This window comes from Lissotriton vulgaris, chromosome 11, assembly GCF_964263255.1.
Source record: "Lissotriton vulgaris chromosome 11, aLisVul1.2, whole genome shotgun sequence".
Taxonomy (NCBI): Eukaryota; Metazoa; Chordata; class Amphibia; order Caudata; family Salamandridae; genus Lissotriton; species Lissotriton vulgaris.
The window spans coordinates 52,150,148-52,163,335 of NC_141699.1; the positions used below are offsets into that span (position 1 = coordinate 52,150,148).

The window sequence follows — 13,188 nt, forward strand, 5'->3', positions numbered from 1 at the left end:
TCACCAGCCGATTCGGTATTGTCAGCCTGTCCGACCTTCCAGACCGCTAGACTCAGAATTGTTGGTGGTAATGTTATCGTCCAGATCCATCGGCTTCCCTTGAGGGCATGTCATGGAGGAGGATCCATTAGATTGCCACTGTAGGACCTTGTTGCACTTTGTCATCCTGCTGTATGACCATACTATACCATCGCTTAGTAGTGCTGAGCGGGTGTACAGTTCTTGGACTTGAAGGGCGGGCTGAATTTCCTGTCACATTTCTCGCCGAAGTGGCCCAATTTCACACTTACCCAGCCCCCTTGGCCTAAGGAGATCGCCCGCACTCTGTGAGTCTTGTCGTAATTGTCCTTGGATATCTTTTGGGCTTTCTGTATGTTGCTTCTCAGCGCTGCTGGTGGCTTTGAAGTTTCAAGTCCATCTACGCAAGGTTGTCCTTTGTGAACGGCTCCCTGGAGCGCAGGATCCAGAACGGGCTGCACACTGTAAGGGTGGGAGTGATGCGATAGGCCCACACTGTGTTCATGATTTCCATCTCCCAGTTCTTGCCCGTTCCTGTACTGACCACATGAGAACTCGGTTGAACCATTCTGCTTAGCCGTTGCCAGCAGGATGGTATACTGGTGTGTGTTTGTTTCGGATGCCGTTTCTTTGGAGGAATGTTGTCCACCTTTCCGAGGTGAACTGGGGGCTGTTGTCGCTCATGAGGACTCTTGGAATACCCTCCCTCAAGAATGTGATTGTCAAGAAAGTGATGACGGCATTGGTCTCCACCTCTGGCCACTTGGAGTATCTGTCAATGAGGACGATCACGTAATTGGGTACTCCCCACAGGTCCAGAATGGGGCCCAGGATGTCCAGTGACAATGCTTCCCACGGGTTCATGGGCGTGTTGAATTCCCCCATCGGGGGTATCAGCCTTGTGTGTGCTTTGTAGGCATTAGCACAATTTGGCATGCTCGTACAAACCTTTTCACATAGTTTTCCACTGCTGGCCACCAGTTTGACTGTTTCACTCTTGGTTTGGATTTGAAGATGCCGAGATGGCCTTCATGCAGAATGGTGAGGAGGCTGTCCATCAATCCTTTGGGGGAATGACTTTGTCGCTGAGGGATAACTCCTCGCGTACCTCCCAGTACTTCCTGAGATCGCCTTTCAAGTGTTTCTTCTCGGGCCAGCAGTGAGTGACATAGGTCTTCACTTTGTAGAGATCCTGGTCCTGGTCGTATGCTGTCTTCCAATCTTGCGCCCCTATGGTTATCTCCTGGTCTGCATTGAGAGCCACTTGGTATTCCTCCCAACGGACGGAGTGTGGGGCATCCTCCATTGTGATCGACTGGCTGAGAAAGTTGGCTACTTTGTTCTTGAGGCCTGGCAGGAATTCCACATCGTAGATGAAATCCAAGAGCAGGAGTGTCATTTTGGGTATGCATGGGGTGGCTTTGGCGTTCCCGCTGGACGTGAGGACTTTGATCAGCGACTTGTGGTCTGTGCAGAGTGTGAACTTGTATCCACAGAGGTTTTGTCTGAATTTCTCCATTGCCCAGATAGCAGCCAGCATCTCTTTTTCTATGACACTAAACTTCTCTTCGTTGGGCGCAAGGGAGCTGGATGCGAAGCCGATAGTGACTTCTGTGCCTTCAATGGCTCGTTGCGACAGGACCGCTCCTAATCCCTTCTCACTTGCATCGGTTTTCAGGATGCTGGGGGCTGGGGTGTCGGTTGTCAGGATGCTGTGGGCGGAGCTGTTGAACCCTTGGAGTGGAATGGCTTTGCAGATGTCGGTTTTGATGGGCTCAAATTCTGCATCTGATTCCGCCGACCAGTGGAACCTGGATTTGTCCTTCAGCAACTGGTGTAGGTTGTGGGTCTTGGTTGAGAGTTCTTGATGAACTTGCTATAGAATTCTGCCAACCCGAGGAATGATCGTACTTCGTCCTTGGAGCTTGGTTTGGGTGCCGATCTGTTGGCTTCTACATTGGCTGTCTTTGGAGAAATTCTGCGTTACCCGATTTCATGCCTCAGGTATGTGACCTTGCGCAGGCCGAATCTGCACCTTTCCAGTTCAGCGGTAAGGCCATTGGTGGACAGGGTGTGCAGACCAGTTCTAAGGGTCTCATCGTGTTCTGGCTTGGTTCTCCCCATTACTAGGATGTCATCCTGGAAGTACAGGACATTACAGCAGTCTTTGAGAAACTTGTACATTAGTTTTTGGAATACTGATGCTGCAGACGCTAGTCCAAAAGGCAGGCGCCTGAACCGGTAGCATCTGAATGGGGTGATGAACGAGGACAGCCTCCTGGACGAAGGGTAGAGTAAGATCTGATGGTACGTGGCAGTAAGATCAATGGTCGAAAACCACTTGATTTCGCTCGTTTGCGCTAGCATGTCATTGATGCATGGAAGCGGGAACTTGTTGATTAGTATATTTTTGTTTAGTTGTCGAAGGTCAATGCACAGGTGCACTTTTCCGTTTGGTTTGCGTGCCACTAACAAGGGCATCAGCCACTCTGCGCTTTCGATGGGTTCAATGTCTCCATTGTCTTCCAGGCGTTGTAATTCGAGTTGCACAGCTTCCCTGCAGTTAAAGGGGGTGTTTTACACATTGTGACTGATGGGGACCGCCCCATTTTTAAGTTGGATTTTATGAGTGAACTTAGACAATTGTCCGATGGTCCCGCCGAAAACATTGGGGAACTCTTCACAAAGTTTGTCCACGTTGGGGCCGGGGCTTTTGCCGGTCATCAGTACTTGCGTTTTTCCGCCGTGGTTAAGCTGGATGGCCAGCACTCCTTGGTCGATCAATCCTAGGACCGAGGGTCCTGTTCCTGCCACTTACAACTTGTCCGTGGACTCCCACCCCTTGAACTCAAAGTGTGGTCATTGGAATCCTACCATAGGAATCTTTTCACCTGTGAAGGTGACATGATGTACGTCCGTAGGATGTAGGTGACACCCTAGTGTGCCTGCAAAGTCCTTGTCCCATATGTCTCTTTTTATGATTGTGAATGGGGATCCTGAGTCTGCCACCATGGAGATCTGGATCCCTCCTCTGGACATGAGACAGGATGGTGTCCTCCTAGAGGTGCAGTCGACGCCTGTCACTTGGTCCTCCATGCACAAGATGCAATCTTTGTCTCCTTCTACTTCTTTCGCGTCGGGTTCCGAGTAGTGCATGACACACTTGACTGCGTTGCTGTGAGGCCTCTTCCTGCAGACTTTACCGAAGAATAAAGTCGCCTTTTTCACAAACTGAAGCATGTCAAGACTCGGGGTGTACCTCTGGCAGAGTCTGAGCTTCCATTGGTGTAGCAGGTGCAGTGGCACCGGGGCCCAGAGGCCCTGTTTATTGCTCTATTTTACCTTTCAAACAGTGGTGAAGGGAACCATTTCCTTCCTTTCTCCTGGGCCCAGGACACACTGTAGCTTCCATTGGTGCAGCAGGTGCAGTGGCACTGGCCACAGAGCCTCGGATTGATGTTGTATTTCAGAGGTCAAACAGTGGTCAGGGGCCCATTTCCCTCCTTGCTCCTGGGCCCAGACACACTCTCTATGTCTATGGTGATTATTTCAGAGGAGCCCTCTGTAAAAAAGTAGGAAGCCTCTTTGTATAAAAATAGTAATTTATTCCAAGTTAAATAGAGGGAAGCACAGCACAGCCGTTAGGTAACAGGTACAAGGTAATATTCACAGTTGGGACAGAATCTGGAACCAAGGATGTAAGATGCAGGCACGCATCACACATTCCAGGTTCCAGCACAATGAGGTAATCACAGTAAAAACAAGCAGTGGAAAAGCAAGAATGCAACACATCTTACCCCAATAAAGAAGAAAATTAACACAGATACCTGCTAGGAGTTTTCTTGGGTCTAACATCAGATTTAACCCTAGAAGCAACAGACAAATCATTACGAGTAAAATTCTGGAGTGGTACATTAACTTGCACATGCGGAGAAACATTGACATGTGCGGGAGAAGGCATATTGATCTGCGCTTGTGATGGTGGTGGAAGAGAGGTAGAAGAAACAGGACATCTAGCAACCCTACGAACATTCCAAACCCTCCCATCTTGTGTGGCAACACAGTTTTTAAATACCTTGACCACTTTAATAGGAGGAAAAAACTTGGAGAAGCCTTTAACCAAAAAACCAGGTTTCTTTACTCTCACCCACTCACCAACCACAAAATCATGAAGTTTAACATTCATTTTAGAATCAAATGCCACTTTCATACACTGTTGTTTATCTTCAACACGTTTGGCAACACTTTCAATATCAACCTTAGGGTCATTCCTGTTAAGCTTTTTGACCCACCAAGGGCAAATGACAGACGATGGTTCTCTACCCTTCAAGAGTTTGAAAGGGCTCACACCAGTGACAGAATGAGGCGTGATGCGGTAGACCCAAAGTCTTTTCCTGACAACATCCAACCAAGAATCGTCAGAAGAACCAATCCCAGAAATACAATCTTTGAGGACACGATTAAAACGTTCCACTTGACCATTCTCCCTAGGCTCGTACAAAGAGACAGTATGATGTTTAATACCACAGCAGTCAAGAAACTGTTTAACCTCAGAGGAGATTAGTTGTGTACCGTTATCAGTGACAAAGGTCTCAGGAAAACCTTCCCTGGCAAAGGTCTCTTTCAAAAAAAATAAAACAACTTGAGAAGAAATGCTATTTACAAACTTAACTTCAGGCCATTTAGAATGGTAATCAACCAAAATGAGGGCAAAGCGGGCGTTGGAAGGTAACTGTTTAAAGGGGCCTGAGATGTCAAAAGCCACCTTTTGCCAAGGAAATTTGGGCCAAGCCACAGGTTTAAGAGGAGCCGAAGACAAATGAAGCATTTTGTCACTGCTGATACACTGAGGACATTCCCTAACCATCCTATCAACCATTTTGTCAATGCCAGGCCACCAAAAGTTTTCTCTAACCAGGCGTTTCATGGATGACATACCAATGTGGCCTTGGTGAGCTAACAACAAAATCTTCTCTTGCAAAGAAGCAGGGGGAATTAACTTGCCAGTCTTGAACAGAAAGCCACCAAATTCCTCTATTTCCGCAGCAACTTGGGAAAAGGAAGCCAAATCAGAGGGAACGGATTTGACATTGGGCCATCCACCCTTCACAAAGTCTAAGATTTGTTGACAAACAGAATCCTTTCCCATTTCTTTAAACCATTCCTCCTCGGATAAAGTGGAAAACTCCTGAGATATACAATCATCAATAGAAGCAACTACATCAACATCCTGGTCAATGGTCGAAACCTTATCAACACTGCATGGTAACCTGGACAAAAAATCTGCAGTCACATTGCTTTTCCCAGGAACATACATGATCTCGAAGTCATATTCCTGAAGACGTGAAGACAAACGAGCAATCCTTGCTGTCGAGTTCCAACCACCACCAGGGGATAGGATTCCAACCAACGGTTTGTGGTCCGTTCTCAAAACAAACCTGTTTCCCCAGACATAGTTTCTAAAATGTTCTACAGCCCAAATACACGCTAGTAGCTCCTTTTCAATAACGGAGTATCTCCTTTCAGTGGGGGACAAGGTTCTGGAAGCAAAGGCTACACACCATTCATCCTTACCCGCAGTTTGACTCAACACAGCACCAATGCCGTACAAACTAGCATCAACAGTGATAACACATTTCTTACTAATACAGAAAGATTTAAGAGTAGGGGCATTAACAATCTCACTCTTAATCTGCTTTAAAGCAATATCTTGCTTGTCAGTCCAGACAAACTTGGCTGAACTTCTGGTCAACTCTCTTAAAGGTTCCATCTTGTTGGCGAAATTTTGAATGAATTTACTATAATATTCGCACAACCCCGCGAAGGAAAGTAACTTCTCTTTACTATCCGGGGCTGGTGCCTTCATAATGGCGTCAACAAGATTCTTCTTCGGTACCACCCCCTCCCCAGAGAGAGTAAGTCCCAAATACTCAACAGATTTGCAGAAGAACTTACACTTACTGGCTTTAATGGTCAAGCCAAATTGTTCTAACTTAGAACAAACCTCTTTAAGATGAATATGATGCTCATCGTTATTCTTTGAAAACACAAGTATATCATCCTGAAAACATTTAACGAATGACAGGTCTTTAAAAATATGATACATGGCTCTCTGAAACACTGAAGCCGCTGAAGCTAGACCGAATGGCATTCTTTTGAATTGAAATAACCCATGAGGGGTAATAAATGCAGTAAATTGTTTGGAGTCCTCAGTGAGCTCGATCTGGTGATACGCAGATCTCAGGTCTAGTGTTGAAAATACGCTAGCCCCATCCAACATGCAAAGCATTTCGTTAATATTAGGAAGTGGATGGCAGTCTGTAACTAAGCTCTTGTTGAGCGCCCTTAGATCTACACATAGCCTAATACTTTTATCAGGTTTAATGGCTAAAACAATGGGGGAAACCCATTCGGATGATTCCACTTCCTCAATTATGCCATCTTTCACCATGGTGTCCAGCATATCTCTAAGTTCGTCCCTAATGCTAATAGGCACTCCTCTTAACTTCTGTTTCACAGGGACAGAGTTAGGTTTAATTTTGATCTTATGGCTAAATCCATTCAATTTGCCTAACTTGTCAGAAAACACTTTTGGAAAAGTATGAGAGATTTCAGTGAATTCAGATGATTCTGTGGAGTCACGAGAAATTTCAGTGAACTCAGATTCCACTGAATCACCACCAGATATAGCTAAAACTAACACAGGATCTTTAAGTCTAGGATTTAGAGAGACACCAAGTCTCGCTTGGTCCCTCCACCCCAAAACATTCACACCTTTCCATGCAATATAAAGCTTTACATTAGCAGAACTATTTTTGATAGTGAGCATAACTTCCTTAAAGCCAATGATGTTGATCTTGGACCCATCAAAGTTGTAACCACGTATATCAGGTTTCGATAAAGCATTAACATCAATTAAATCTCCAAAAGACTTAACACAATACTCGTGTGTGATAATGGTCCAAGGAGAACAGGCGTCCACCATTAGTTCTAACACTTTACCCAAAATGGTTACAGGGCTTTTTGGGGAGGAAAGGGTATCAGCTTGGGATAAGTCAAATGACTCCTGTATAGCAATGACAATACCAAACTCCTTAATATCAGGATCATTACATGCATCATCATTGATATAAGACACATTACCAGAAGGACGTTTAGATGAAGAAAAGGAAGACTTCTTTGTGTCTTGGAAGGGTCTTGCGGGAGTTTTACACATTTTGGAAAAATGACCAGAGCGTCCACACTTATTGCATTGCCTAGAAATAGCAGGACGTTGTGGAAAGGAAGCAATGTGGTCAGGATTTCCACATCTAAAACAAAAGAATTGTCTAGTCTTCCCATCATTTTTGTTGGAAGGTGCAACATTTCTTTGTTCCTGAGGTTTGACAACACTGACTTCGCTAGTAGAAGTAGAACTACTTGAAGAGGTGGAAGAAGTAGAAGCTTTGTCTAATGTTTTTATCCACTTATCGGACTGTTCAAGAGCCTTAGCAGTACTAATTGCTATTTCCAAACTAGGATCACCTAAGATCCATAATTGCTCCTGAACCTTCTTATTCTTTACATGCACAATGATCTGATCTCTGATCATTTCGTCTGTCATAAGACCAAAATTACAATGTAATGACAACGCACGTAGAGCTGTAAGGAAATCATCAAAACATTCTTTTTCCTCTTGGACTCTGGTATAAAACTTAAATCTATTCAAAGCGACACTAGTAACAGGCTTGAACCTGCCTTCAATTCTAGCCACAGCTTCATCATAAACACTAGTGTCACCCTCAGATCTTACAGGTGGTAGTGTTCTGAAGACTAATTGCCCTTCTGAGCCAAGACAGTGCAGAAATATGTTCTTTTTTCTCTCTGCAGACATGCGTTCTCCATCCATGGCTTTTAGATATGTAAAAAATTCCTCCTTCCATCTTGCCCATGGGATGGGTGGATCACCCTTCGACTGTAAAAACTTAGATGGTGGATCAAATTGCATGTTAAAAATAATAGTCAAATAATTGCCAGAGAATAATACAAGAAGCAAAAATAATAAAAAAAAAATATCAAAAATATCCAGTAGATGGCAGTCTAATAAAGGAGCATAAACATCCACTGAAGATTTCCACCAAGAGTAAGAACATGAAAACAGTCGTTTTGATCAAATATATAAATGTATTAGAACATGAAAACAGTCTTGAAGCAAATAATGTAAGTCACTGAGAGTAAAAAACCAGTGCCTTTATGTTTTTCAAACAGTACCTTAATGTCATCAATGTTATCAAGCAGTACCTTAATGTTTTCAGTTTTCAGTCGATGTACAAGCGTTTTCTCACAGAAAACGAGGAAATCCTTCGTGTAATACAAACACAGTGACTCTGCCGTTAAGGAAACCAACACGGAAAGCCTTCGCACTCTGAAATGACGTTGTCAAGGAAACACAGTAAGCCTGCGTGAAGCAATGTGCAATCATTCACGATGACGCGCGATGACACACAAAGGCAGGTTGTCAGCAGCCAATGAGATATGGCGAAGGTTGGCCAAAGTCGATTGGATAAGTGCATAAAGGCCGGTTACCAGTAGCCAATAGGTGACGGCAGGCACTTTGCTGACGTAGAGCAGATGCCGTTTTTTTGACGAAGGAAATGAGAAAACACGAAGAAATCTTTAAAAAGTAAAATACTTAGCGCAGCTTGACCGGATTTGAAGGAAAATCCGTGTAGAGAGTTCCGCTTCACTTCTGAAGTAGGTGAAGAGCTTTATGAGGTTGATGACGTGGATTCTTTGAATTTCTGCTCCTGTGCTTCGAAGAGATGTGGCAGAAAATAGATGAAGGTCCGTCGTCGCCAGTGTAAAAAAGTAGGAAGCCTCTTTGTATAAAAATAGTAATTTATTCCAAGTTAAATAGAGGGAAGCACAGCACATCCGTTAGGTAACAGGTACAAGGTAATAATCACAGTTGGGACAGAATCTGGAACCAAGGATGTAAGATGCAGGCACGCATCACACATTCCAGGTTCCAGCACAATGAGGTAATCACAGTAAAAACAAGCAGTGGAAAAGCAAGAATGCAACACCCTCGAGTTTACTCGCACAACACTCTGACCTCTGAATCCGACTTTCATTTTTCTCTCTCACTGACATGTTCTAGTTCAAATTACATCACTCTGGCTTTTTGAAAGATGCACAGACACATTTGTTTAACTTGCTTTTAGATAAAGCTGTTTTTTTAATAGAATTGCCCTTTTCAGCAGCTTTAAGTATTTTGACATAACTGTGATTTCAAAACATCATGAAAAGAAAACAATTTATCAGACACATATTTTTAACTTTTGTGTGATTACTGCAGAGTAGCGCGTCTTCCATACCCAAGGCAGATGTAAGGATATATTTTCTCTTTAAAAGTGGCGGTGTGGGTGAAGAGGTGCTCCTTTGCGTCGGCGTCGTAGTAAGACACCAGCCCCTCCTCATAGTCCATGAAAATCCCTACTTTGTAAAGCGAGCCAGGAAAAAGGTGTTCTCCGTCAGTTTCATCGATAACACTATACATTGCAAGCAACTGGGCGAGGAGCCAGAACCCTCTACTGGGGGTAAACATCATTTTCACCCCTGGGTTTGCTGATGCGCTGGCCACCCCCAGCCTCCAGGTGTCATCTACTATATTGTAATCCCCGGCACTCAATGCCCGGTCCATGGTCACCACCCAGTACCACCTCCCAGAGGTGACCCCTGTGGACCCCCGGACACAGATTCTCGGGCCGTGGTTGCGGAGTTCCTTCCCGTTACTGCTGATGAGGAGGGCCCCGTCTGCAGCCTTCGGATCCACCGACAGGGGCGCTGCGGAGACAGAGAACATCATCAGGCCACTCACACAACTTGTCAACATTTCCAATAATGTGCAGAATTTACAGACAGAGAAAAATATATAAAAAAATAAGGGCACTATTTATGAAGGCCTTACACTGCTATTACATCACTTTTTGCGACGCTGCGCCATATTTACAAAGGGATGCGTCTAGGCAGATGTACCAGCTTGCAAACTGCTGCACTACATTATGCCTGCGATAGGTACAATGTATCAGGGTGGGCGTCTGACACAGGAAGCCAGGTAGAAGTGTTCCAGTGAAATCTATGAGGCTTCACTGCGACTCTTCTAGGGCGTCACTACGTAAAATCCTTACACCTGCTTGAGAAGGCATAAGGATGAGGCAGGGCTTTTCTTATTGCTGGAGTTGCATTTGTAAATCCTTGTGACAAAGCAGAGTCGTGTTTTTACTCAGCGATGTGACACTTTCCATAAATGCGAGCCTGAGGTGTGTCACTTTTAATATCCAATGGGGCAGGGGGCTTCTAATCAAGCCTCTAAAAGCGCCTGATAATGACGTGTCTCTCACTGGAGAAATCCACAGTAACTGATGTCTTCAACATCTGGAGTGTCAGAGAGGGGCAGGCCTCTTCAGATAAGCCCAGAGCACTGCTGCAGCAGGTGCAGTGGCACCGGGCCCGACCAGCGATACCGAACCTGCACCAGTGCAGTTTGACCAGCAGCGCACCTAACAATGAATCAGCAGGTGCAGTGGCACCAGGCTGGACTGGCGATGCCTTCCCTGTACTAGTGCAGTGTGAGCAGAGGCGTCCCTATCAATGATTCAGCAGGAGCAGTGGCACCAGCACCGGCCAGACCGTTGATGCCGCACCTGTACTAGTACAGTCTGAGTGACAGTAAACCTATCATTGATTCAACAGGTTGAGTGGCACCGGGCCCAGCTGGCCACGCTTGTGCAGTTTGAGCAAAGGTGTAGGTCTCAATGGTGCAGCCAGTGCAGAAGCACCGGTCCCACTCAGATGCTCTCTTGCACTAGTGCAGTGGGAAAAGAGGGGCATCAATCACCAGTGAGGAACGTGCAGTGATACCAACATGACATGGGGAGCTCCCTTTTGGAGCATGGTGACAGTCTGCTCCACTTGTCCTGCACAGCCAGGGTATACAGGAGCTATGTGGGGTGTCTCACAATAGAAAACCCTCAAGCACGTGATGGGAAAGTGGTAGTAGCGGTATATGTGTTGGTTCTCCGCTCTTCATTCACGAGTGTGCATAATCATATTGTCAGTTTGGTTATGCAGCCTCTACCAGGAGGTTTCTACCCATGGTTATATGTGCAGCAGATTAGTGTGACGGGTGGTAATGAGTGGGCAGTTGTGCCTAATGCCTCATGTCAGGGTATTGAGTGTTTAGCAGCTAGGAACAGCTAGGAGCCCCCTCGAGCTACTGCAGATATAGTTTCACCTGATCTCATATTCTGGTATGGTGCCCATCCACCGTTCTTTCTTCATTGCACAGAAAGGCCAAAATAACTAGTTTTAATGTAAGTAACACTTTTTAAGGTTACTGTTGTGAAAAAGTAGCCCCCCCCCTTCTGGCCTCTGGTCAGATCTCTCTAGACATGGAGAGTTATGAATATATTTCTTCTGTGTAACAAGTCTCACTTGTTACATATGTTTGTGCAAACTGTACCTGTCAGGGAGGGGACTAAAGATTTATATTCAAGGATGAAAAACAACTTATAGAAGTACCTCTGAAGACTGTTGGGTCAAAAACACGACTTCCTGCAAAGATAAAAGAGAAACATAACAAGATATTATTTGTATATGATGTTCCTTGGTAATGCACTGGTATTATAAACATTATTCAGCGGTATACTTGTGGTCGCCTGCACCATCACCTTTCTATGGAGGCATCCAGGAAGCACCCCAAGACTGAAAGGGAAAAATAAGCAGCCAGTGGTGTAATTAAACCATGGGCCCTCCTGCAACGTCTTCTGTAGGGCCCCACGTATAATAACTCAGTCACCCGTCTGTGCCCCACCCTTCCAGGGAGGCATTACCATATTTACCGTGTTTACCTCCCAGGTCTACCTCTCATAACTTCAACAATGAAAAGCAAGCACGCTTCAAAGTTATTTATTAATTATTTAGAGATGTCCTTCATACTAAGGGGTTTATTTAGGACAGGCTAACACCACCTTTTTCTGACGCTCCTGTGACGCCGGCCTCTCAATCATATCTATGAGGCGATGCAAAGATTCTGCAGGGTTTACGTGGCCTCATAGATATGGAGTAAGACGAAGCAGAGCCGGCCTCTCAATCGTATCTATGAGGCGATGCAAAGATTCTGCACGGTTTACGTGGCCTCATAGATATGGAGTAAGACGAAGCAGAGCCGGCCTCTCAATCATATCTATTAGGCGATGCCAAGATTCTGCAGGGTTTACGTGGCCTCATAGATATGGAGTAAGACGAAGCAGAGCCGGCCTCTCAATCATATCTATGAGGCGATGCAAAGATTCTGCACGGTTTACGTGGCCTCATAGATATGGAGTAAGACGAAGCAGAGCCGGCCTCTCAATCATATCTATGAGGCGATGCCAAGATTCTGCACGGTTTACGTGGCCTCATAGATATGGAGTAAGACGAAGCAGAGCCGGCCTCTCAATCATATCTATGAGGCGATGCAAAGTCTCTGCAGGGTTTACGTGGCCTCATAGATATGGAGTAAGACGAAGCAGAGCCGGCCTCTCAATCGTATCTATGAGGCGATGCAAAGATTCTGCAGGGTTTACGTGGCCTCATAGATATGGAGTAAGACGAAGCAGAGCCGGCCTCTCAATCATATCTATGAGGCGATGCAAAGATTCTGCATGGTTTACGAGGCCTCATAGATATGGAGTAAGATGAAGCAGAGCCGGCCTCTCAATCATATCTATGAGGCGATGCAAAGACTCTGCAGGGTTTACGTGGCCTCATAGATATGGAGTAAGACGAAGCAGAGCCGGCCTCTCAATCATATCTATGAGGCGATGCAAAGATTCTGCATGGTTTACGTGGCCTCATAGATATGGAGTAAGACGAAGCAGAGCCGGCCTCTCAATCATATCTATGAGGCGATGCAAAGATTCTGCACGGTTTACGTGGCCTCATAGATATGGAGTAAGACGAAGCAGAGCCGGCCTCTCAATCATATCTATGAGGCGATGCCAAGATTCTGCACGGTTTACGTGGCCTCATAGATATGGAGTAAGACGAAGCAGAGCCGGCCTCTCAATCATATCTATGAGGCGATGCAAAGACTCTGCAGGGTTTACGTGGCCTCATAGATATGGAGTAAGACGAAGCAGAGCCGGC

At 45.4% G+C, this 13,188-nt stretch overlaps 1 protein-coding gene across 1 annotated transcript in view; it reads right to left on the reverse strand.

Moving 5' to 3' along the window:
- Positions 1–9,208: 9,208 nt before the first annotated feature.
- Positions 9,209–13,188, reverse strand: part of LOC147678942 (CD5 antigen-like) — a 192,307-nt gene continuing 188,327 nt past the window's right edge. Inside the window, exons 6-7 of the mRNA XM_086942441.1 lie at positions 11,581–11,613; positions 9,209–9,843 (exon numbers count right to left, since the gene is read on the reverse strand). Coding sequence (XP_086798567.1) covers positions 9,347–9,843; positions 11,581–11,613 — 530 coding nt within the window. The 3' untranslated portion in view covers positions 9,209–9,346. The remainder of the gene's footprint in view (positions 9,844–11,580; positions 11,614–13,188) is intronic.